The 25,463-nt window shown below is 41.3% G+C and overlaps 2 protein-coding genes across 2 annotated transcripts in view; both read left to right on the top strand.

The window, feature by feature from the left end:
• Positions 1-9,101, top strand: part of ocrl (OCRL inositol polyphosphate-5-phosphatase) — a 20,632-nt gene extending 11,531 nt beyond the window's left edge. Inside the window, exons 13-22 of the mRNA XM_080035866.1 lie at positions 713-822; positions 1,026-1,161; positions 1,848-1,958; positions 2,108-2,273; positions 2,681-2,916; positions 4,775-4,894; positions 5,530-5,614; positions 6,033-6,160; positions 6,329-6,440; positions 7,079-9,101. Of these exons, the coding sequence (XP_079891992.1) occupies positions 713-822; positions 1,026-1,161; positions 1,848-1,958; positions 2,108-2,273; positions 2,681-2,916; positions 4,775-4,894; positions 5,530-5,614; positions 6,033-6,160; positions 6,329-6,440; positions 7,079-7,203 (1,329 nt within the window). The 3' untranslated portion in view covers positions 7,204-9,101. The remainder of the gene's footprint in view (positions 1-712; positions 823-1,025; positions 1,162-1,847; positions 1,959-2,107; positions 2,274-2,680; positions 2,917-4,774; positions 4,895-5,529; positions 5,615-6,032; positions 6,161-6,328; positions 6,441-7,078) is intronic.
• vimr2 (vimentin-related 2) lies at positions 7,447-23,711 on the top strand (the record flags this gene model as incomplete). Its single annotated transcript, XM_080036065.1, has 11 exons — positions 7,447-7,482; positions 9,374-9,501; positions 9,940-10,084; positions 10,257-10,415; positions 10,607-10,726; positions 14,431-14,526; positions 16,484-16,615; positions 18,290-18,433; positions 20,880-20,990; positions 21,141-21,265; positions 23,669-23,711. The coding sequence occupies 11 exons, from the start codon at positions 7,447-7,449 to the stop codon at positions 23,709-23,711; spliced, it is 1,239 nt and encodes a 412-aa protein (XP_079892191.1).
• Positions 23,712-25,463: the final 1,752 nt, after the last annotated feature.

Here is a 25,463-nt window from a genome sequence, read left to right as displayed (position 1 = left end):
AAGTCAGAGCTTTTTGTATGGGCAGAGATCGTTATTTTAAGTGTGTCTTTCTTTGTGGAGTTTCTTGTTAAACGTTTCCATATCACCGGGCCGCCGTGTCCCGCTGTGTGTTGTTTTGGGTTCGTCTCCACCGCCTTGCGTAAAGGCAACACTAGAACAGCTGACGGGAGGAAGCGTGCAGGCGGCCGCTGCCTCATCGTCAGCCTACACGTGCCTAATACATGCGTGACAATACTGCTAGATCGCGTGTCATTCGCAAAAAGAAATGCATTGCATTGGCGTTCAAAAATAGTCTGACATAAAGAGCGATCAGTCTGTGAAACTGCGAAGGTGAGCGAGTGTTGAGCACTCGTGCGCGCGCTCCTCGAGACGGTCGTGCTCGTTCTCGTCACTCACAGCCCGGTGAGAAATGCTCCTCTCGGTGTACACAGAACAACATCCGCGAGCGGACATGCTTCATCGGTCATGACATAAAGAGCGATCAGTCTGTCAAAATACAAATGTGACTACAGCAGGGGGCGGCACCGAAACTTTTGTTCTTATTCGGTCTGGTTACTACCGTTTACGCACCGGCACCGGTGCCATACTGGTTCCCGGGTTTCGGTGCCCAACCCTAATTATTACACTGGTTGTTTCTAATGTATCCTGATATAAATCTTAAACTCTGTGTCACTCTTTGAACGTTGAAATGTTTTTTCTGTCCATCTTGTAGCTGAACATTCAGAGACAGACTAAGAGAGCATTTACAGACTTTATGGAGGGAGAGATCAACTTCATTCCCACGTACAAGTACGACACCAAGACAGATCGATGGGACTCAAGGTAAAAACCGAATTCTGCAACACAAACTCACTACAGGATTTGTTATCACATTGATATTGCCAACTTGGCCTCAGTTTCAGTGTTTTTCCTCTTTAACCCATTAAATGTTATTTTTAAGGAATTAAATCATTTTCCGGCCTTATCGTAACACTAACACAGAGTCAGCATTGCAGTGTGTCTCTTAAACTGACTGTTTCCTGCAGTGGGAAGTGTCGTGTCCCGGCCTGGTGTGACAGAATCCTCTGGAGGGGCAATAATGTCAAGCAGCTCGAATACCGGAGTCACATGGAGCTGAACACTAGTGACCATAAGCCTGTCAGCTCCCTCTTCAGTGTTGGGGTAAGAAGGGTTGTTGTTGTGGAATCAATTTTATATTGATTCGTTTTATTTGACTCTTGTCCCTACATTCATTATTTGATAATTGTATGTTCTGTATTCCCTCTCATCTTTATTTCTGATGTATCCTGTCTGGACTTTTGCTGTGATTAAATCAGCCTGCTGGGGGCTAGGTGTGGGGTGAAACCCTAAACTTCCTCAGGGGTTTAAAGTAAACCCATCATATCATTAGCATCACCCTGGCAACTCCAAGACTCAAATTTAGCATTGGGTCTTCAAGATTGATCCATTGTTAGTCTTCCTACCATTTGGCCATGTCAACCATTAGGTACAAAGCAGCTAATTTTTGTTGACAACTCAGACAAGACCCTCGCATTGCTCTGAGCAGGATGCTCTGGTCATCTCTCCATGCATGTATACTGACCATAATCAATCTGTATTGTCTTTTGAGAAAAGTAAAGATTCCTTTTCATATTTGACCTGAGTGAAGTTTTCTTAAACGAAAAACTTTGTCTACAATTGGCGTTGTCGGGCAGGATCGTAAACCCTGGGCTGCTGGAGTTTCCTAGACTGGACAAAGTGATTTAGAATAACAGCATCGGCGCCAATTTAAACCGTAAGGGAGCCTTTTTTTACATTCCCTTCATGATAGCTGTTTTCAAGTCACTCTGTTTGTGTTTGTGTAACAGGTTAAGGTGGTAAATGAGGAGCGACACAAAAAAGTGTTTGAGGAGATAGTTCGGGCGATGGACAGAATGGAGAATGAATTCCTTCCATCTCTAACTCTGAGCAGAAGAGAGGTAAAAAATAAAGTAATCTCACAAACACATGCAGCCATTATACTGAGGGTCTGCCTTATGTGTCTTCATCAATAATATAATCTCAGGAACAAAGCATGTTTTTCTTTGGAATCTCTGAATCACGTTGCCACTCTTTCCTTATTCTGCAGTTTGCATTTAAGGATGTGAAATTCAGGCAGCTTCAAAAGGAGCGCTTCACGATAACAAATGACGGCCAGGTCCCCTGTCACTTTGCATTCATCCCAAAACTCAATGACTCGCAGTATTGCAAGTCTTGGCTCCGTGCCGAGCCGAGCGATGGATTTTTGGAGCCGAGTGAGTCCTGTTTTTCTGAATAACTTCCTTTTTATTATTTGTGATGAAATGTAAACACTGAGATTATGATTTTAGTTATCTTACTTCACCATAGATTTGTACTCCTTGCTACTACTACTCTTTGGTACCAATGTTATTATGAATATTGCTAATGATAATGGGATTCACCTCCTTTTGTTGTTCTTCCTTCTTGTTGCATTTTTTGTCTAATACCTTCCTCAGTTAGTCTGTGAAGTGTCTCCATGCGATGCCCATTTTTTCTATGTTTCTATATGAGTGTTTAACACTCTTGCTTGTAGGGAAAAGTAGATTATTAGTTTTCAAAAACAATAGATAACAGAATTACTGGATATTTCCTTTAGTTTGCTATACAATCCTCTGACCCTTTTCCTTCTCTTCCTGAGCAGATGAGACCCTGGAGATCTATCTGGAGGTGTATGTCAGTAAAGACTCGGTCACGTTGCTGAACTCTGGAGAGGACTCTATAGAGGACATCCTTGTGCTCCATCTTGACCGTGGCAAGGACTACTTCATTACCATCTCTGGCAATTACCTGCCCAGCTGCTTCGGCACCTCGCTGGAGACTCTGTGCCGCATGAAGAAGCCCATCAGAGAGATTCCCATCACCAAACTCATCGACCTGGTGAGGGAAAGATAATCCAGTGGTCAACCAATCTGAAGTGATAGGATTAGTGAACAGAGACATATTTTCCCCCATATTAGTTGAAACTCTCATTGTGAAACATAGACACAGAGCAGTTTAGCTCAGATTGTGATCTGATGGCTGGTCCTAGTACACTCTGTAACGATTCACAACTTGAAACCTGAGCGTGGACATGTGAGGTCTTGTTCACTCCCTCAGGGTAAACTCATTCACACAGAGAGCCTATTTTTGGTGAGCAGAAAATTGTCTGAACCTGTATATTTCTGGCCCGAGAGGGGCCAAGGGAACGAGGAAGTGGGGCAAAAACTTAGGAAGGGATCTCCTAAAGAACAGGGAAAACTGACTCAAGTTAGGCTCATGTTTGTGCTTCATAAACCTAGAGTCCTCTGCTCTTCACATGTTCACCTCTGTCTGTTTCCATCATGCTATTTCTGACTAATTTAGCTTTGTTCATAGTTCTTCTATTATTCAGCATTCCTTTATTTCTATTCAAACTATTATATTTTCCTACTGTAAATGATCATGATTTATGAAAGAATAATCTGTAATATATTTACTTTTCTGATTCTTGGTTTATGCTTACCACTTCTATCTACTTTTCATCTGTTTGTTTCCCTTCATCGCCTCTCCTTGCTTTTCTCCTTTCTTTCCAACTCTGTGGTGTGGTTGTGGGCTGACTTCTTGCTCAGGGAGAGGACAGCTTCATGGAAAAGGTAAAACATTAACATTGATACTGATTAGCCATCAGTCAAATCGGGGTCAATATCACCTTGGAAACTTTAAATATGCTATTCTGCTGTCAAACATTTTGGACTTCTTGAGAATTACACAAGTTTGATACCAATTACTGTCCGTACGTTAGAATTGAGCTAGAGCTAGGAGGCAATTGGCCTAGCTTAGCATAAGGACTGCAAGCAGAGGGAAACAGCTGGCCTTGTACTACAACCAAAATGCTGCAAACATTATTTTTTAAGTCTTTAGGTCTAATCTGTGTGTATGGATCAGTCACCCAGTAAATCTCCCCTGGGCTGTTGATGACATGGTACACAGGCCAAATGAAACACACACACAAACGCACACAATCTTATTTCACAGTAGGTTGCTCTCACTGCACAGCTCCCATATAGACATGATTAAAGCTAATGAGAAGAAATATTACGGTCTGTTCAGCTAAGCTCCAAAACTCCAGGGTTCCATTTCATAACTTGTTACGGATCAGTAAAATAGAATAGTTGCACGAGTCACCAACTATCCACTCGGTTTATGAATTAGAGCCAGTTCCTTCAGCATAAAATGTGTATTAAGCTGCTTCATTGTAAAGTTGTCTTGGTCCTCAATCCCTTCTGGAAGATTCACCACACTGTAAAAACCCTGAAGGTTCAAAGTAGAAGTTTTGGAGGTTGAAACTTTTGACAAAATATCAAAAATTCTTTGCATTCGAGTCTTTCTCCATTAAAGGCCCACTCCAGTTCCTCCTGCATTTATGTGCAGCCTACTAGTCATAGTTATTTTTGGTACGTCTCTGGTAAGTCTCTGGGATCCATTTGAAGAGACAACATGTGATATTCAGCCCTTTTTAAAATGTTTCTCCTTAAACTTTACAGACCTTGGGGATAATCCTGAACTCACTGCTGCGCCTCCTCCGTCAGTAATTGATCAGAATGTATCATGTGCAGTTTTAGTAGCCTCTATGATTAGCGTAGTGTGGACATAATTAAATTAATCACAATCATTTTCCCTGTAACTATAAGGGGGAGATTTTACGAGGAAATAATATATAATATATGTGCTATGATTTGACAGCCCTAAACATGGTGACTGTTTTATTTCTCATCAGGAAAAATCTAAAGTGAGCTTCCTGATGGTGGATGGAGCAAGTACTGAAGACAAACCTCTAAAGATCCCAAAGGAAGTGTGGATTCTTGTCAATCATCTCTTCACAAAGTCCTGTGATCAGGTAAAAATGCAACTGATAAAATGCTGTTTATCAAGAGTTCCTCTTATTTCTTATTTATACAGTAGCCTATATCAATTATGGACTTTTTTATTTTTTAAACCCAATCACAGTGAGGCATAATTGATGTTCAGAGCAGATTGTTATCAAATTAGCATGAAAGATTTTATTTTGATGTTTGGTACCCTAATTACCAATATATATTCTGTTTTCAAATACAATTACTTTGTAGAAGCACTGCGAGAAGCCAAAGTTCCACAATTGCAATTTGCATTAATTTAAGTTACTGTTTGCTTAGTTAGAAAACAGTGTATTTACCGTCTGCTTTGGGTGAGAATTGAGTCAAAGTAATTTAATTTTTCATTTGTTCATTATTTAATTTAAGAGCTACACTATCTGTAGAATGTCCTAAGTATTAATGTGTTGTTGTGGATCATTTCATTTAAGAAACTTGGAACTGTTTTAGAAAAGTCAGATTTTATTAGTGGACCACTAGTCATTTAAAAAAAAGTTATTTGTATGCAATGTAATAAGTTAAATGCCTGCAGCATGCCAAACAAATGTAGTATCACTGCAACGCTGTTATGTGGGCTAACTGCTTATAGTGATACTAATTGTATGCTCTGAATGTCTCTCAGGAGGACTTGTTCCAGACACCAGGCCTACAAGAGGAGCTACAGAGCATCATCGACTGTCTTGACACCAGCATCCCAGACTCCATCGGTATCCTTTTACATGAAGCCAGTCCCATAAAACACACACATGAGCAGGATTAAGACGTATAACTGCACATTCACAATAATTAAATTATCACATGAACCCTGTAGTGTTTTGATCACACGCCTGTTTTAGCATTGTTAGCTTTATCACGTTAATAATAATGATGGCAGTAATAATACTAATGATGTGACCTTGTGGGGTTCGGAAGTGGGAAGGGATGATTTCAAGCTGACCTCTTAGTGCTGCTCGGTGCTAAAATCTCAGTTGGCCTGCTAGCTATTATTGTTTACCAATTGTAACAATAACATGGACAGGCGGAGACAGGGTCAGAATGACTATGTTAACATGCAGATGAATGACACACTCTACAGGCCCACATTGGACACCATATTTACTTGCCTTTCCTTAACTGTTGGTGCAGTTGGTTGTAACCACTCTGTAGCTGAGGCCCTGCTTATTTTCTTGGAGGCCTTGCCAGAGCCAGTGGTGTGTTATGAACTCTACCAACGGTGCTTAGAGTGCACTCATGACAGCCGCCTCTGCAAACAGGTACAGTGACTATGTGTTCACTCTACTATTCAATTTGTTGTGTTCGGATTTCTCACATGTGTTTTGAAATGTTTTTCATGCAGCCGTACATAAAAGAGTCCAGAGAGCCTGTTTTGTCATACAGAAATGTGTACGACTAATCTATCCTGTGCTTTCGACTTTTGACAGTTGATCTCCCAGCTGCCCCGGGCTCACCGCAATGTGTTTCGCTATTTAATGGCCTTCCTGAAGGAACTTCTCAAGCATTCACACAATAACAACCTAACAGCCAGCCTCATAGGTATGGAAAATCCTATTTAAGTGTTTACTATGCCTTGTAGCTCATTGAACAGCTAGAACAATTTTATTATCAGTAGTCATTTGCTGATTTTTTGTTTCTGTTTATGTGGATGTCTGTTTTTTAAATTTTCCCTATGGAATAATTAGAATAATTTCGATGCCGTTTAGCTACTTTGACAATAACAGAATACTTCTATAAAAAATGTGACCTCAAGAATGACCAACAATTACGAAACACTTAGACAAAACTAAATCTTAATGTGGCACAATGTTTACACTAATATAAATTCATATGAACAGAAAATACTGCACATAAGCAATGTTAAGTAAATGTTTATGCCGGTTCAAGATGAAAATCCTCCCTGTTTGCCCTCATAGATTGAGTAATGAGATAAAGCTATTTTATTAACCAACTTTTGAAAGCAGAGACGCTTAACCTTGCAACCTTGTTTAAAAATGTCAGTCAAAGATTTTACTGGAAGCTATACTGCTAAATATCCAAATAATAAAAGGACTGGTGACAGTGAGTTAACATTGTTTTCTTGTACAGAACATGTAAAACAGTTTTATTCTGCTTGATTTAAGACTGAGTTAGTGTTTATGTTAGTGATTTTTTTTTTTATTGTTCTTGTATTTTAGCGACACTCTTTGCGAGCCTCCTTATCCGACCACCTCCCAACATGATGGCCAGGCAGACAACACATGACCGGCAGAAAGCCATCGACTTCATTCTGGGGTTCCTCATGGCCGGAGACGAGGAGTAACCAAGGACGTAGGTCCCTCATGACGGCAGTCTGGTTTGGAGTTGATTCCCAACCTGGCCTTGTCTTGACAATGGACCTGGACCTGCTTTGACACTGTAACGTGTTCCACTTGCTGTTTGTCATCTATTTCGGACCAGTGCAGCTGTTTTTGCACCGTAATGTTTCCAGACTCATTTAAGAGGAAGACCTCTATTAGAACTGTGATGATTTTACCAAGTGTCAACTCTACATTTCACTCACAATATGACCGCTCGCTCGGTTTGGAAGCACTTTGGAGAGGTGTGAACTGATGCCTACGCACTTTGCGATGACCTAAACGCCCTGTGCCTCCAGTCCTACGCTTACACTTCTTATTGTGGGTGCTAATGCCAAAATAACCCCTGAACAGTGAGAGGTATGAATGTGAAAACACTATGTATCCATAGATGAGTGAGCAAAATATTCGATTACACTAAAAAATAAGTAATTCTTAACTTAGACTAAATAATGGTATACTGTTAAAACATAACATAGTTTGAAATGATATTATTGTGGAAATATCCTAAGACTATTTGAAGATAAATCATGACAATCAACCATTACGTAGCTGATGGGACAATAATGAGATATCTGCGAGAATGACTTGTTACCATACCCGTTATTTATATATGTTTTTCCTCAATATTTGCACCATCTGAACTGTTCTTGGTTCCTACTACATCGTTTCTTTTTTTACTCTGCAATGATTTAAAAATATTTGATTGGAAATATTCATCACTTGTTCTGAATCCTCCTGTCATTGAAAACTCTTCTGTCGTGACTGTTTGCCGTGTTTTTGTATAACTTCAGCCCGTTTTGCCAGTTCCTCTCGAGTTACATAACAAGTCTGTTAACACACTGAGTCGCCCTCTGTGGTTCTCAATGTCTTAAATGGTGTAAATAGTGATTGTTTCTCCGTTTCTTGGGTATTTGTATGGTGGTGTACTGTCTACAGTTTATCATGTTTGTCATGAAGGTGATACTGTTATTGTCTGTTTGTTTACATGTCTTTATCCTCACTTCTGCCACATCTTAAAACTCATGTTTGTTTTAGGCCTGTGTGATACCAAGAAATAGCAGTTTTGTTTCTTATTTGAAATGCGCATACTGTAAGTAATACTCTTCTTTAAAAAAAAAAATGATATACTTTTTCTGGTGCAAGTTTAGGTGGATTTAATGGCTCATTACTCTGCAGTACATTTGTGTGTTGCGAAACATTTCACTGTTACTGAAATAAGGAACTTCTATGCTCTTAGTAATGAACAACACCTTTTCCTCTTGGAACAGTTTTACCCAAGCGATGTCAGCCTTAGCTTCCACAGTCGACAAAAATATTCACAGTTGTGACATCAATTTCACTCGCTCATTATCTCCTGGAATGTAGTGACGCTCAGAAACTTCCGAAGACTTCATGTTTGGAGCACATCATGTAATGTGACAACACTGACAATCTTTATGGAAATGCCTGTGGGGCTGGAGAATTCATAATAACTTCTGCAATACACTAGATTCTTCTATTGTTCTCAATCAAGCCGAGCTCTGCCAAACGGTGGCTCAGCCTTTAAGGAATATTTCCTGGTGATTCAGATTTGGGAGACTAATTTATTTATTCCCTTTTGTCTTTGAAAATACTACCCTCATATCAGACACAAAAATCAATATAATCAATAATCTCTGATTCCAAGTGTTGTCTTATTCCACTGTACCAAGCCATGTATTTGTATGGATTCATTGTGCTTTTTTGTCTTCAGTTTTGTCGCAATCTGATCATAAAATTAAGGTACATTTAAAGGTACACAAGGAAACACGCACCTGTTTCAACTTTTCAGTTTTCACTGCTCCTAATTTATTTAACAGAAATAAAACTGTATATAAAGCTGTTTTGAGTTGCCATTCAATACTTCTTTTGAAATTTTTTTGGAAATCTTGTCAGCTTGGTATCTTGATAAACAACAAATGCACAATGGTTTCTGGGGCTCACTCTTCGTGTGCATATGAAATTGTTACTGGCTGATGTTCACACTATACTTGTCCACTCGGTGGCCGGTGAGAGATCCTTCACCTTGGTGCCACATTCTCGATCCCTGTGAATATAAAACGCTGATCTTGGACGTGCTGCCTCCATTTGCCTGTTGTCTTGTAGCCCTGTTAGATCCCATCCAAAGCCATGGCCGCCATGCTCAGGGTATCTTCTTACCGCAAGCTGTTTGAGGAGGATAGCTGGAGTCGAAATGGAGGGTTGAGCATGCAGTGTGCAGGGCAGTCCCGAGCCTCTGCCAGGTCAGTGTGGGCCTCTGGGGAGAGGGCAGTTACAGAATATGGGCTGCAATTACCAAATGTAATATTTATTATATATAAAGATGTTGGTATAAAGCTTGAGTTTTGTCCTGCCTTTTGACAACTAACAAGTGTTTGTGAGCCAAGTTCATGATCTGGATATTGTGATTCTTAGTGAGGCAAAAGCAGCTTTGTGCTCATGGAAATGATTCCATTATGGCCTGCTGTTTATCTGCTGTAAGGGGTAGGTCTTAAAAGCGTTGGATCTTTTTAAAGAAATGATTGTGCACTCTAGTTACTTTACATTAAATATGGCAAATGAAAGAGTTTATGTACAGACACTTGGTCAACGTCGTTATCTAAAGTGGTTCATATTATCCATCTCCCATGAAATCCTTCATCATCTAGTCCATTCTTTGGGGATTTGTGTCCGTCTCTCAGGGCTGTGGCAGTTGACAAATGCGACTGTGATAAGTTAGACTTTGTAGCTGCCAAGGTGCTCAACAAGGATGGTCTGAGTCGGTTTGTCCAGGACCGCACCCTAATCGCTGGCCTCAATGACCGCCTGGTCAGGCTTATTGAACTGGTGAGGACATACTCTATAACTCATTCTTGAAATATTTGCCCTCTGCTGTGTCATGCCTTTTGTTTCCTGGTATCATGCCTCCGTTTACTTGTAGAGGAAGCAGTGAATTTATATATACACACACAGTACATAATTATTCTGGCTTTATCCCAATTTACTGCTTGCCCTCTAGGCCCGTTGTTTTGAGGAGGAGAATGAATCTCTTGAATGTCAGATTGTTGAACTTGAGGAGCAGCAGAACAGCAGACCATCCTCCACCAGCATCACCTCCACTGTGGCCGTGCCTGATTACAGTCTGGATGCAGTGGTGGAAAGACTACGCAGGGAGAGGGTAGGCTGCTGCTGCTGGGTGTGTCACCTGCATGTTTTTCTATGTGTGTGACATTCCTAGATTGGGTTTTCTCATAGGCGGTTGATTGCACTTCTCATCCCATCCCATCAATTTTACTGCAGTCGGTACAGTGACAGGTATAGGCCTGATCTATAGACCTTGTCAAGATCCATCACTGTGTCTCCCTGCAGGATGATATTCTGTGCGACACTGAAGAGCTGCAGAAAGAGCTCCAATGTCTGATGGCTGAGTCTGAGAGGGTTTCAGAGCAGAGGATCCTCATCCAGCATGAACGACAAGATGTTGCAGAGGTACTGGGTTGAAAAACCACTGCGGGGGACAAGTTGGTGAAAGCCAGCCCTGACACCAGCTTCTAGAAACACTACTATTCCTACAGAAAATATTAAATGCACATTAAATAGATTGATGAAAGCGTATACTACTTAAATGGGGAAGGCAAGATCTTATTGATAGTTACATATTTTTTAAATACATTTTTATTGTTGCCACTTTCGTTGAAGTGACGAGTTCTACACAAATGAAAAATAAATAATTACTTATCTACTGATATAAAATACACCATTAAAATGCAGAATAGGAAAGAAGTTTGGAGCCCAATTTTAAGCAAAGTATCCCGAAATAAATAAATAAGTAACCGGCTCTATAATTTAAATGTTAAGCCAACAAACAACCTACTGTCTACCATGTAGAACTGAAGATTGAATGGCTTGTAAAGTGAAAAAAACAAAGGAGCATGGTTTTCATAAATGTATACACACACTAAACATTAACTTTACAGTAATTGTAAAACATAGTTGGCACTTTGGCCTGGCTTGTCTTTCCTGTCCCTGAAGTGTCCTCGAGACTATTTGATAGAATAATGCAATTGACCCATCCAAATCAGTGAACTATATAAGAAAAAAAACATGTTTTACTTTTTTATATGGTCGGGTTTAGGTTATATTTGGGTTAAAGAGGTGCTCCAGAAATGTATTTTCACATTTCAGTGAATTTGGGAGGCATACACTGAGATACTGTTATGATTTAAGCTACAAAAACACTTTTTCCATAATGCAACCTTTAAATATAATGGTAATAAAGACTCCCTCCATACCTGTTACATTACGATATATGTTCTGAGTACATTAATAATAGCAATAAAATAATGTTAGGAATAAACCAATAAATGTTATTCAATTGTTACTACTTATTAAACCAGTTGTGCTGTGCTGTAGGTGATCAGATTTTAGTTGTGATGATGTACCTTCAGCACCAGGTGGCAGTGTTGTCAAGCCTCTCCTTGCTCCACCTCCCTTCCTACTCCCTGTGAATCAGCTGAAACTCTCCACAGCTGCTCCTCTTGTGGCCCTAAACCAATGGGTGTTGATCACTAGCTGTCACACAGTCTGGGCTGGTAGCCCAGTGCAACCTGAGCTACCAACTTTTCCCATGCCCCCCCATCACCCCTCACTCCCTCCCTCACACATACCAGAGCCCATCTCCTTCCAGCCATGCCAGATGCGAGGGAGGCTTTAATTTCTCCCTTACAGATGTAACACAGGCTGTAATGCGGTTCTGTAATGTTCCTGCTGGCTTGGTTCCTCTGGTTCTGAATTGGGAGCAGCTGCAGGGTGACAGAACTCGGTGGGAAAACCGGCAGGGAGGTAGAGGGAGAGAAGAGATACGGAGGAGAGGAGCGAATACTACACAGCTCAGCCCACACCTAGCTGCCTTTCTCTTGGCATAATGCAAGACTGACGGTGATGAAACAAGGCACGTTGGGCATGTTTTGGAGTAAACCACAGGCTATTGTGTTGCCTCACTCCTGCCAATTCTGCTTCATTTTCATGGCCCATAAATTTCCCCACTCTTCAATGTCTCACAGGGATTTTTTTATTTTAATTTTTTAACATAGTGACTGGTTTCTCTTTGATGCAGCATCGTCACTGTTTTCGCATCACCAGGTGGCTGCAGTAAAACACAGAGGCACAAGATGAAATGATTAGTTTGACAATATTTAGCAAAATAAAAATGCAAAAACAAAAAGTGAATAGAAGTGCTTAGTCTGTTTCATGTGAAGTTTAAGGTGCAGGGAACATTAAGGCGCTCTTGAAGATTTAAATAAAATGTTCACAGAAAAGTGATCTTGCACTCTTTTAAGCAGGAAAATAAGAAGCTTTATTAAAAGCTTTTATTACCACCTCAAGAGGTCTTCATTAGGGCATAAATACTAAAACAGACACACACAGACACTGGATTTTGAAAGAACACTCAAACACACACATTTCTGCTAAAGTTAATACCGTCTAGGTGTATCTATCATTGCTGAGAGCTTGATGTATTCCTGTTTTCCCCTCTGCTCCTTTCCATTGGTTAGAAACAAGTGATGTCACATACTTCCAAGCACCAATGAGGTTTCAGCAACATATGAATCAGAATCTGTTGACAGTTGGTGGGTCGTTTGGTCGCTGTCAATCAAATCTGATCCAACTACACCTGCACAGTCCTGATGAAATGGTCTAACTGAAGCTTTATTCTGTAAAAATCTCTATAGTTAATACCTTAAGAGGATTTATTTTTAACATTTTACTTCTCGTAGTAAAGAAGTAAATTTGATCTCGTAGATTTGATACCAGGGCCTTAAAGCTGCACTATTTAATATATCTGCATACAAATATAAAAATAAATCAAATCAAATGACCCTCTGGCCTCTGCAATGTGAACGATGTCGCTCATAGTGACAAACCAACAGAGAGTTATCATACCCATTTTGTTTTAGTTCAGTATCACTGCTCTCATCAGTGTTTCCATTTCCAGTGAAAAAGCAAGAAAAACCAATTATGCAAGATCTGTTCAGCACCAAAAAGTTACAAGTTAGCAGCATTGAACAGCTCAAGAGAAACCAAAACATTGCTAAAAGGAGAGTGAATGTTGGACTTAAGGTCAGATGGACAAAAACACAACCCCAAATTAAAGGTGGAGTCAGTGATTCTAATCTAAAACACTTCTTGTCAAAATAAGCGAATACCAGAAAAGCGTGGTGTTTATATACAGCGCCTTTGCGCTAACGATAGCCCCACTGCTATCCCGGCTGGGCTTGCACCCCCAAATGCTGATATGTCTAAATCCTAGGGGAAACACTGAAGTATACAAAATGAGTCTGCCTTAGCCCTGCAACACTTCTCCAACCAATCAGCTACAGGCATCATTTGTGATGTCTGTAGCAACAATCCAAATGGACAGGTAGTAAGTGAGGTAGGGTAGTTATTGCTGTTGCCAGGCAAGGCACATCTCGGGGCAGAGCCTCTGAAGTACCAGAAAGAGAGGGGTGTATTTGTTTTGGTGGTTTGTTCAAATATCAACAAGCTTTCTCTGGAATGGCTTACTCCACCTTTTATGCTTATGTTGCTTTCCTGAAATTTCAGAAAATAGGAAAGTGTCCTTATATGTTGTATGCTGTAAAAGGTGCACATACAACATTGTTGTAAAAAACAACAACATTAAACCTCTTTTAAAGTTTTTAGAATGTGATTTAGAACCAGTTTCCCTCTAGCTGCTGACAGGCATCCACAAAACACTTCTCTGCATGTGTTCAGATGTGTATAGAGGCCCCTACAGTAATTGCATCCAACACCAATTAATCTGGTTCTTAAAAAGAGTAGTAGACATTAGAACCCCTGCTGGTGAATGGATTGGTGGATGGGGCTTTCGTCTAGTTAGCCTCCTTCTGATCTTCCTCCTCCTCCCCCTTCCACTGCATTGCGGTGTTTACTTGCTGTTTAGTGAAACAGGTGGATGTGCCTGTGCCGGTGCCGGTGCTGATGCTTATATAAATGCTTATATGAAAAATGTGTTCAGAGTGGAAACAAAAGAAACACATTTTCTGCTTTTCTCCAACCTGTGGCGCGATTTAGTTTTCCCCAGACTGCAGAGCTCCTCTCAGACACCTCCATCAATTAAGTTTGACTTCTTATTTTAGACCCTGTTCCCTGTTAACTTGATTTTTTCTGTGCAGGTTGTGGACGTAGTGACAGTGGAGTGTTTGGCGCTCAGGGAGCAAGTGGCTATCTATGAGGAGCAGCTGGCCAACATGGAGGCCCAGCACACGACGGTGAGAGGAGGGAGAGAGACAGGATGTATAGCTGCAGTGGGATGAAGCAGGAAGGTTTTCTTAAGCCTTGAAAATGAGTCAAAATGTAGCACTTAGGTCAGACAGGAGTGTTGGAGAAATGCCCAGACCTGTGGTGACAAAACAGCTGTGACGACCCCAGTCACCTTGCTGAGGAGCCAAAAAAACAGGCCTGTAAACAGAAACATATGGAGAGAGGATTAAAACACAAAATGTGTAAACTAGTGGACTGCGCAACAAGTAAGAAAATTAGGCCCCAGTTTATTTTGTTCTCATTTGAGTCCTTATTTCAGTTTTTCAAAGGAACATTTTGAAATAACACTTATTTGCTTCCTTTTGAGTTAGATTGAAAGGTCAACTCCACTCTTACATCTGTATTTGTGAATATGACTCTTAAGCCAAATTTTCGGATTTTCTGTGTATTTGGGGGCGGAACACAAAGCAAAATTTAGCCATGGTGCAAATGCATACAAACGCAGATCAATGAAATGGCTCAAAGTGAAGGTAAGATGTGTTCACACATGGTAAAGTGTTTCAACTTGAACAATTTCTCACGAATGAGGCATGACAAAATTTCTCTCAGTTTCCTGTCAGAACACTTACATATTCAATGGACAGATATAAGAGAGATATCAATCTTGTCTTGTGACTTTTGGCAAGAAATTGAACAAGCATATTTCTTAAAATGTCCTGCTCTAAAACAGGCACATGTTTCCAATGCACATTATTGCCTATATTACATCAACATACACCCTGCTCTCTCCACCTTATACAATATTTTCAACATCGCAAGGAGATGACAGACGCGCCCCAGCATCAGATACAGAGGCTGTAGGCATAAAGAAAGACAGAGGGAGAGAGAGGCAGCTTGAAGCAGGACCAGCTTCATCACACAGTGTTTTCCACTGCAGAGTCGGGCTGCCCAGCGTTTAACACACTCCCTCTGGGACACGGTCGATAACTCACAGTCCGGGAAATGCGGCTGAATACCTAATGAAAACAGAAATTCCCTTTGTTTAATTAACTGTTGTTATTATCAGCACTTCCAGATACCCCATATTCCCCAGACAAATCGGCAGCCTTGTTCATTCAGGTGGAGGGAAAATGAGAAAAAATTGTTCTGCCAATGAAGATCTGTAACAGTTAATTTTTTTCTGTAATGGATGTAGATCTTTTCACTAAAGACATTACATATTTGGAGCTGAAGACATACAGGTCGGGCCTTGGATGTGTGTGTGAATGCTTCAAATGTAGAGGGCAGATGAGGAATGTCACTTTTACTTTTTTACATCTATGAAATAGATTAAATTAGCTCTACCTCGACCAACTACAACAATTAAATGTACTTACGCATTAATGCATTAGTTATGATAATGTAATACCACAATATATAATATTACAACATACACAACATACAATATAACACTTAGAGGGGCCATTCATCTGCATAACAAGTGCTTTTACCTTTTGACACTTCATGTACAGTTTGCAGATATCGTTAAATTACTTTAACTTGAGTTACATATTCAGAAATTTAGGTACACCAGAAAAGTTAAAATACTCATTGCGAATAATGGATCTTTTCAGTGTTAAATTATGTACAGTATTATTGATAAGTTATAAGCAGTATTTTAAGTTTGTAGGTGGTTGAGGTGGAGTTAATTTTAAACACTTGTTAAATAACATTGCATCCTATTAAATAAAGTTATCAAGTTTTGTAAATAACTACAGCGGTTCGATAATGTACTGCTGTAAAAAGTACAATATTTCCCTCTGTAATGTAGTGGAGTAGAAGTATAAGGTAGCAGAAACAGCAAGTACCTCAAAATTGAACTTATTCTTAAACATATACTGTATACTTAGTTCCATCTCAGCTCTGAGTTAAGGATGTAAATGTAATTGATTGCTGTGTTTTCGTATGTGTGGCATGTGTGGGCAGGCGGTGGAGAGTCTGCATGATTCAGCTGAAGCGACCGCAGGAGCTGTGGCAGCTATTCAGTTCTGCAGCCCTGACATCACTCCTACCTTGGACATAAAGGAGTACTACTGCCAGCTGGCTGAGAACCTCCAGGTACAACACACTGCAGAATAAAACAAATACACATGTCATACAGTGGAAGCCTCCTTGTGCAAAAGGCTTAAGAGTAGCATGCTGGTGTACATCTTCACAATGTTAATCACAATACACTTCACATGCATTTGAATGGACTAACCTCTTACACACTACTGGTGGCAAGTAACTTAGTACATCTATTCAAGTTTTACTGGCACAGGGCCCATACTTCAGATGTCTATAGCCAGGTTTTTCATCCAAATAGTGGTAGTTTTTTTTTTTACTTCTTTCCTTTCCATTAATCATCTTACAACCCCTCAGAATTATCTTGGAGTGGACATAACCCCAAGGTTGTGTACCAACTGGCTGAACTACTGTTTATAAATAAACTAATGCTAAACACCATGCAGCTACAAGAGTAAAATAATGCTTACACAATGATGCATTAGTATTAGAAATCTAATAATGTTGTACATGACAATATACAGTACCATGGATGGGGGGCTTTTTTCTTTTTGCATAGTGAGTAGTTTAACATTTGATACTTTAAGTGCATCTTCTTTCTTATTCTCCACTTGGATTTTGAATGCAGGCTTGTACTTTCTAAATCTAAATAGTTGTATCGCTACTTTTATTGAAGTAACAGGATCTGAGTGCATATTCCCCCACGGACGCACACTTTCAAGAAACCAGCTGCCACCCTCCTACTGACCACTTGACCCCTCTCCTGTTTTCACCGTCTCTCTCCCACTGAGATGGCCCGGTCAGGCCCAGATGTAAATCTCAACTTCCACAAATCACACAACGATACTCCCTCTTATTTTCTTTCCCCTCTTAACACAACACTGGGGAAGAACTTGAGAATTAGTGGAGCAGTGCTGGACCCCAACAGAATGCCCTTGTTTTCTACCTTTGTGTGTGTGTGTGTGTGTGTGTGTGTGTGTGTGTGTGTGTGTGTGTGTGTGTGTGTGTGTGTGTGTGTGTGTGTGTGTGTGTGGGGGGGGGGTGTGTGTGTGTGTGTGTGTGTGTGTGTGTGTTGTGCAAGCCAAGAGGTGCTGCATTGGGGTCAGACTATAGCTCCGGTGGGACTGACCTTCTCGGCGAGGATGTCTGCCGGGTTCATAGGTCAAGGCTGTAATCAGACTGCTGGCCGCCTTCCCAGGCTCCTCAGCAGCATTGGAGTGGACGCTAGTGTGTGTGTCCTTCATTTGGAGGCAAGGCTGAAGGGTATCTGGCGTATTTCTATAATTGTGTGTCTGTTGTTTAGATGTGCAGGCGTGTTTCTTGTTCCCCCGACTACCCACTGTCTCTCCTTACCACTCGGTCTCTTCTCTCGCCAGCTGGACACTGTCCTGTCTGTGCCTGGCCTCCATTACCAGACGCAATTGTCTTGATGCTGAAATGATTGCTATTGGGTTTGAACAGTAATGGTGATTGCTGGCTGATTCCCACACACCTGGGCACCCTCATCTTGCTCATTTCGGCTGCATTTGTTCCATATAATCAGGAATCAGGATAGGTTTAACCCTTGGCCGTTCTGAGAGGCTCTGATTGCTATTTGCTCCCGCTGTTACAGTGCTCTTAACTGACCAAAATAAAGCACTGTGCTCCCTGGTCATGCAGACTAAAACTGAAAGGACAGGTAGTTTTTTTTTACGACTGCACTTATTTCTCATCCTCTGTCTCCTGCAGGTCGAGTGTGGTGCGGCCTCTTCCTCTTCTTCTTCTTCTGTGGTTCGCAAAGATGATAGAAAACAACTGGGGGTGGGAGGAGCTGCAGGGTCAACGGTCAAAGACGTGTCGGAGATAAAAGACGTTGGTGAGATTAAGATGCTGGTGAGTGATTTTCCATTTGTTTTTAAAGGGTTAGTTTGCCCAAAGTACAACAAAGAAGTGCTTTATATTAAACCAGATTTAGGATTTGTTTGTATTTGCCAAGGTAACTATCTTTCGAGATTTTCGCTGTAAACACCGTGTTATATCAGAATCAGATATCAAACATCAAGCTTAAATTAAGCAAGCTTATTGGTTTATCCAATCTATTTTGGGAGGCTGGTTTTAATAGAAGACATTTAAATCTCAGAAACTGAACCTGATCTATTAAACCAAAACTTTCTGCATGGCCAGTCACCACTGCTGGGAGGTAAGAAAATATATATTTTTTGGATGTGAACCGACCCATTAAGTTTTACAGTGACACATAGTTTGAATCCTTTATTTGCTACCTACTGATTCAGATCTCTGATAGTACGTTTCCCACCCCTTCACTGACAAAGGGGGAGGGATCTTATAACTCGCAACAGGCTGTGCGTTGGCCATCGGCTCCTAAATCAGACATAATGGTGAAAATGGATGGTTTCCCACCGCAGGCGAGGGGAGTGGAGGGCAGCTGAGTGACAGCAGAGCAACAGTGTGGGAGATCCTGCTGACCAGAGTGTTTACTTTGCGGACACTTTCAGCAGGAGTTGTGAAGGGCTCGCCTTCAGCTCAGACAGGATTTATTGCCCTCTGTCCTCAGTTATTAAGTACAGTCTTGGAGCATCATAAATGTCTTCAAAATCCCCCCCCCCCCCCACACACACTCACACACGCACACACAGACACACACACAGCGGCTTCCTTTGCAAATGGAGGAAAGAAACCCTCATCGGATGTTACTTGTCTCAGGAGGCAGAAGAATGCCGAGTAAGCTAAGGGGGGCCTCAAATGAAACGGCCAGGAGAATGATGCATCAATAAAGACAAAAAACAGCAAGTTAGGACTGTAAAATCACCGGGTTGACTCCAGGAAAACAGAAACAGCCTCCTCTTTATTATCTTTAGCATCCATCAGTGGTCAGACCACAGCTGACACCTAACCACATCTGTAACAAACATGGCGGTTTGGTTCTCATTACTGCGGCTCTACCTCCCGCTCTTTAAATAAACAGAGAGCCTCTGTAACCACAGCACAAACTCTCCCAACATCATCTACATTTCTCCATCCCCCCACCCCACCGCCAGTTCTGCTCCATCCAGCCTGACGGATTGGCCAGCAGCACGGCCCGATCTGCTCTGTTTCCTCTCTCGCCGGTGATGGACGCCTCGGGTCTTATTTCTCACTGTGACACAACACGGCCAAACAAACAGATTGCAGTGAAATCAGCCCTGACGCAGAGATGTATATAATAGAGCGGGCCAGGCCTCACTCATCATGCATCAAGGGAGGATGGTGAAGTGTGTGTGTGTGAGTAAGTGAATCGATCAGGTTGGCGAGCCATCGTCAGCCTGCGTGTTGTAACCAGGTCTTCCTCTGATCACATGATTTCGCTGAAAGAAGAGCAAGGTCGCCTGGGTCCCCATCTGGCTGTGACAGCTAATTGTTGGACTTTTGTGATTGCTGTCATTACTCACGGCAGGACACCACATCCTTAGACACAAGGGGGCGGGAGTTGCTCCTGCATAAGTTTGTGGTAGAAGTAAAGGAACTTGTTTATGTGTAGGTCAGGTGAATTGGCTGGCTTAAGCTTCAGTTAGGAGGGCTCAATTTCACTCAATTTTAATTTTAAAAATAATGAAATGGCTGTCAGTATTATGAAAGGGGTTCCTTTAAGTGACCAACCCACAGTGCATCATCTCATCCTCCCCGTTTCCAGCAACAGCGGGGAGCTGTTGGTAAGACGAGAGTCCATAGCCCATGCTAGCTTTCCTGGGAGGATGTCCTAAGGCACAGTGGAGCTTTTAGCTTAATGCTAACACCAGCATTCTTACAATAATCACTTTCCAATGACAATTCTAACATGCTGATGATTAGCATGTAGGGCCTATAATGTTTGCCAGGTGTAAGGTTCACTATCTTTGTTAAGCGTTTAAGCATGCTAATGTTTGCTAATTGGAAAATAAGTATAGCTAAAGCTGGTGGGGAATGTCATTAGTTTAGCAGGTATTAATATTATAATTTTTACCCGATCATGGCGCTAGATGGTAACTGTGGGATCACCAAAGGTATTTAAAATCATCTTGAGGAGAGGTTTGTACCAAATTTCTCTGTATCCATCCAATAGTTGTTGATATACTTCACCTTAAAACCAAAAATGTCAACCTTGTGGTGGCACTGAGGATCATTCACCATTGTGAGTAGGATTGAAACCCTAGAGCTGCTGTTCTTGTTCTTGAACTGGAAATGACCACGACCAACAGGATGATATAGTCTAATGGCATCATAGCAGTACTACTAACACAGTATGTGTCTGTACATTTTATGAGTAACTGTTGCTGTATGTCTGGATTCTGTATCTCTATAGATTTCAGAGCTGCAAAAGGAGTTTGCCGAGCTGGAGAAGTGTAACGAGGAGCTGGAGGATGAGATTGAGATGAAGCAGGATGTGTACATGGACGAGATTGATGAGCTGCAGGTCTGAAGAGTGGAACGATTAATGAAATCACAGGCTGTAAAGGACCAGTGGTTTGGACTGATTCTGTAATTTAATGTCAACCTATTATACCAATAACCTGTGTTTCCGTGTGTGTGTGTGTGTGTGTGTGTGTGTTTGCATGCTATTCAGTGTACTTTAGATGAAATGCGGCACCAGGAGGCCGACTTCCAAGTGCAGATGAAGGAGCAGTGTGAAGACTACAAGGAGCTGCTTAATGAGAAGATGGCAAGAGACATGGAAATCACCGCCTACAGGTCAGATATCTTTCTGTCTGTGTTAAACTGCTGAGTAATAGATGTGATGGGCTTCTAATATCAAGATATAAATGTTGATCAGATAAGCTTGCAAACATAAATATCCACTTTCAATTGTTGTTTATGTTCCGCCATTGGTTCATCAACAAAAATCTCGAAAATTGAAAAATGTATGTGAGGTATGTAGTAATTTATAATACAGCAAAAACAAAAATTATGGGGCGCCCTTAGCTCAGTTGGTAGGGCGTCCCCCCCGGGCCGGGCCCAGCAGCAGACCCGGGTTTGATTCCCGCCCGCGGTCGTTCTCTGCATGTCACTCCCCTCTCTGCCCCATTTTATATATATATATATATATATATATATATATATATATATATATATATATATATATATATATATATATATAAAATATAAGTTTGAAGATATAGGTGAATAAGTCCCCAGTACCCAATAACCCCGAAACCAGTGCCAAATTGTTTGAATTAATCTAAGCAGGCTGTGTGCTGTTGATAGAAGTGCATAGATTCACCTTCTGTATGTTTATAAGGTAATTTATTTCAATCTCCCCTTATATAGAGCCCCAGGTTGTGATTCCTAAATGAGACACCTGAATTGTATGTCATGTCCAGCATGGTACAATCAAACCACAGGCGTCTTTAGGACTGCCTGGTTAAATGTTGAAAAATCTACAGCCTCCCTGACAAGTACTGTAGATTCTCGCTCTGGGGGGTCAAATGAGAACCGACATCCCTTGTGATGCTAAATAAAATGCCACACAGACTTTTAAACAAGCTCAATGCTCTGTTTACAGTGACATTCTTTGTAGTATGAGCAAAAAGTGAGGAGAAAATACACAAGGAAATGTGTAAATGACATATTCCATTTTTCTCCTTGACATCAAGAAGCAGCTTCTGTGTACGATTCATTGTGAATCATTTGGGGAGTATTTCCTTCAGATCGGGTAAATTCCAAGCTTGTTCTCAATATCTCATACTACGTCACCTGGACATCCGCATTGTCCATAGTAAGATGTTACTGCAAACAAAGGGCTGACATCATGGTAGACGGCTCCTGAATATGATGCGGCTTCCTGTGTGTGACCTTGAAGACGTTTCAGCTCATTCCCTTATTCCATTGAGGTTGTTCAACCATCTGCCATCCTGGTATGTGAAGTGACGCACTTCTTTATCCATCTCATCCTGCTGCCACCGACTTCTTCCTGGTCCCCTCCATGGCCGACCCCGCATGCATTTGACCCCCGGGGGGCCCTGGTGCAGAATTGTGTGCAGACTTTTACACTGGCTCATTAGAATGGGCAAAGAGGACCTTACACTGTCAGCCCTGTGTGCTGGACCTTTGCCAGCTCTTCTCCACGCCAGCCTGTTAATGTCAGCCCTCTCCTAACACACATTTCCAAATTCGCCACAGTTTTAATTCCCTCTCGTTCCCGTTTAGACAGACTGTCGTAAAGACATTTAAGGCGCACAGTCTGTGCCAACTTTTTTCGCCTCTCTCTCTCTCTCTCTTTTTGTAACTTACTGGATGTTTTGTCATCCGTGATTAAAACCATGAATAAGAAATGTAAATGGCTGTTGTTAATTCTCTCCATGGCGTGGCAAACTGTCTGCACAACAGACCCTAATGACCCCAGGCTGCCATTACCGGGTGGCGTATCGCCTGTGAAAGCATCCCAGAGCAGTCTAGGCAGATGCTCACTGCTTTTGCTCACTGCTAATTTGAACCATATTACACTGTAATTCATTCTACCATTCATTGTGGTCTGCTCACACGACTGCATGACACAGCAACAAGTAGCTCCACTAAGGTTCCGATCCTTTTTAGTTAAGTGCACATTTTTCATTGGATGACTGTACTGTAGGTGCATTAATGCTGCTTTAATCAATATTTTTAGATTAACAATGAATCAAATGGCTCTTGAAGCTTTGAAGCATCTTTCAGCTCATTGCTTTGGGTTTTCCATCCTCAGCTTAACTGTTTTGGTTCACTTTCACCAGTCTCATCTCAAGGGTTTCCAGATGCATCGGGGAACTGTTTTCAGTAAAAAAGCTTTGATAAACCCACTGAGTGCTACCTGCCCAGTGCATAATAGCACACAGACGTAGCTTGGACACAGTTACAGCTTGTTTCTGCTGCCCCCAAGTGACCTATGGAATTTTTCTGAATTTGTCCCAAAATTATAATTATCTTCTTAATTACTCATAATGAAAATTTTTGTTTATTGCTGTCTTTAAAATGCACTTAATGTGAGAGAGTTTTGTAAACCACTGTTTCCAAGATCAAGAATACTGTACTTGATTGAACTACAACTGACAAGCAACAGTACCTGTGGATTCTTCATCATGGTTACCTTAACATTTGTGTGTTTGTGTTTCTCTGGTTTAGGAGTCTGGTCGAGGAAGAGGAGGAGAGGCTGTGCTGCCTGTAGCTTGAGGCCCCGGAAACGCTGGAGTGTGGTTCAATTACAAAACCAGACAAACCAAAAAACGTGAAAAACACCCACCACCCAAATCAGCGCTAAAATGAAGCTTAGGGTACCAGTTTAGCAATTTAAGCAGATGTAAACTTATCATGACAGATTAATGCCGTCTGGAGGCCTAATCCGGGCCATTGATAACAGGTCGCTAGCAGATGACCCCAAGACTCCTAAGAAGGATGGAGCTGTCTAAAACTGGTGGGAGGATGGGGGGTCTGTGAGATGAGCGCGTATTCATTCAGTGTCTTGCAGGGATTTTTCCCTTATGTGGGGGATGTATCTTTACCAGCTTACTGTTATGATTTGTAAATGTGTTGTCCCCTCTTTGTTGAACAAGTACCGCACAAACACACAGAAACACAGATACCGGAATAAACACGAGCTAAACCGCACTGCTGCGGGGGAGTCAGTCCCCCCTCTGATACCACCTCGTCCATCACTCAAACTTGGTCTGATTATAGGCTCTTAACCCTTGACCCCTTCACTGTTAACAAACATATAGACAGCTCTCCCTTCGGTAACTAAAAGCATCCAAACTTCCCTTTGCTTTTACAGCCGTGCATTGTGTTGTTTTTTACACTCAGAGCACTGTTTGCTTTTTAAATGGTTCATGAAGTTGTTTTTCCACGGCTCTCGCAAAATGAGTACCTGGATCTTTGTACAAGAAAAAGCCTGTGTGATTAATTATTTCTCCTTTTGAAAAGCAATGTCCCAATTTGCAGTCATTTCAGAAATGAGCATTCTGTAATACATTCCTCTGTAATCTTTTCCTTATTTTCTACATTACTTTTTGAGCTGTCTGTGATAAATCATTTTTGGTTCCTGCTTCTGCGTGAGCGTCATGAAATGTGCTTTAGATTTAAATTGAATAAAAGTAGTTGCTTGAGAGATCACCTCACACTGTGTTATTTCCTTTGTGAATGCCTCATGAGAGCTGCTTGTGACTTCAGACATTTCTTGCACCATAACACTATGCAGAAGGCAGAGTGATTTATGTTGAGTGATGCTTCTTTCATTCATCTTCATGCTCAACGTGAGATTTGAACATTCCCAGTTATTAATGATCTCGAAGGCTTGTTAGCTCTGCCACAAAGATGAAGAATTCTGCTCATAACACATCAGATCAGATTAGCCGCACTCACTGAACTTGTGGTGATGAGGAGTCAGCCTCTGTAATAATTGAGTTCAGTGTCTGGAGAGAGGGCTTCGGGGTTGGGTGGCCGCAGTGACTTGTTTAATTGTCCTAACATGAAACATGGCCGGCCCAGGAGGAAGCTGCTATGTCTGCTTTCTCAGAGCCGCTGCGCTCAATCAGGACCTCGGAGGAGAGCAGCAGCTGGAAAATGTATTTTCTTTCAAGTGCTTTATTCTATCTCTAAAATAAAACGTCTTCAAACCACCCAATGTTCTTGATCTCATGGGACTGCTCTGTCTTTGCCCTGTGGTGAAAATGAAAATATCTAAGAAAAGCCCATGAAGACTTTTATTTTCTCTTGGGGGAAATGTGGTTGACTGTATGGAAATCAATGAAATGCTTGGCATAGACTGGATCCAGAATAGTAAAATTTAGACTTTCAGGAAAATCATCTATCCAACTCTTGTATACGTGTGTCTGTACAGGAACAGTGATCTTCGCACATCTGTATTGTGCAAGAGTCCAAATAGCTGGCTCAACGACAACCAATAGCCTACTAATAATGGGCT

This window comes from Ammodytes marinus (genome assembly GCF_949987685.1).
Source record: "Ammodytes marinus genome assembly, chromosome: 10".
In the NCBI taxonomy this organism is placed as follows: Eukaryota; Metazoa; Chordata; class Actinopteri; order Uranoscopiformes; family Ammodytidae; genus Ammodytes; species Ammodytes marinus.
Note: the sequence above shows the minus strand (reverse complement) of the source record. Positions and strands in the feature narration are given on the sequence as shown.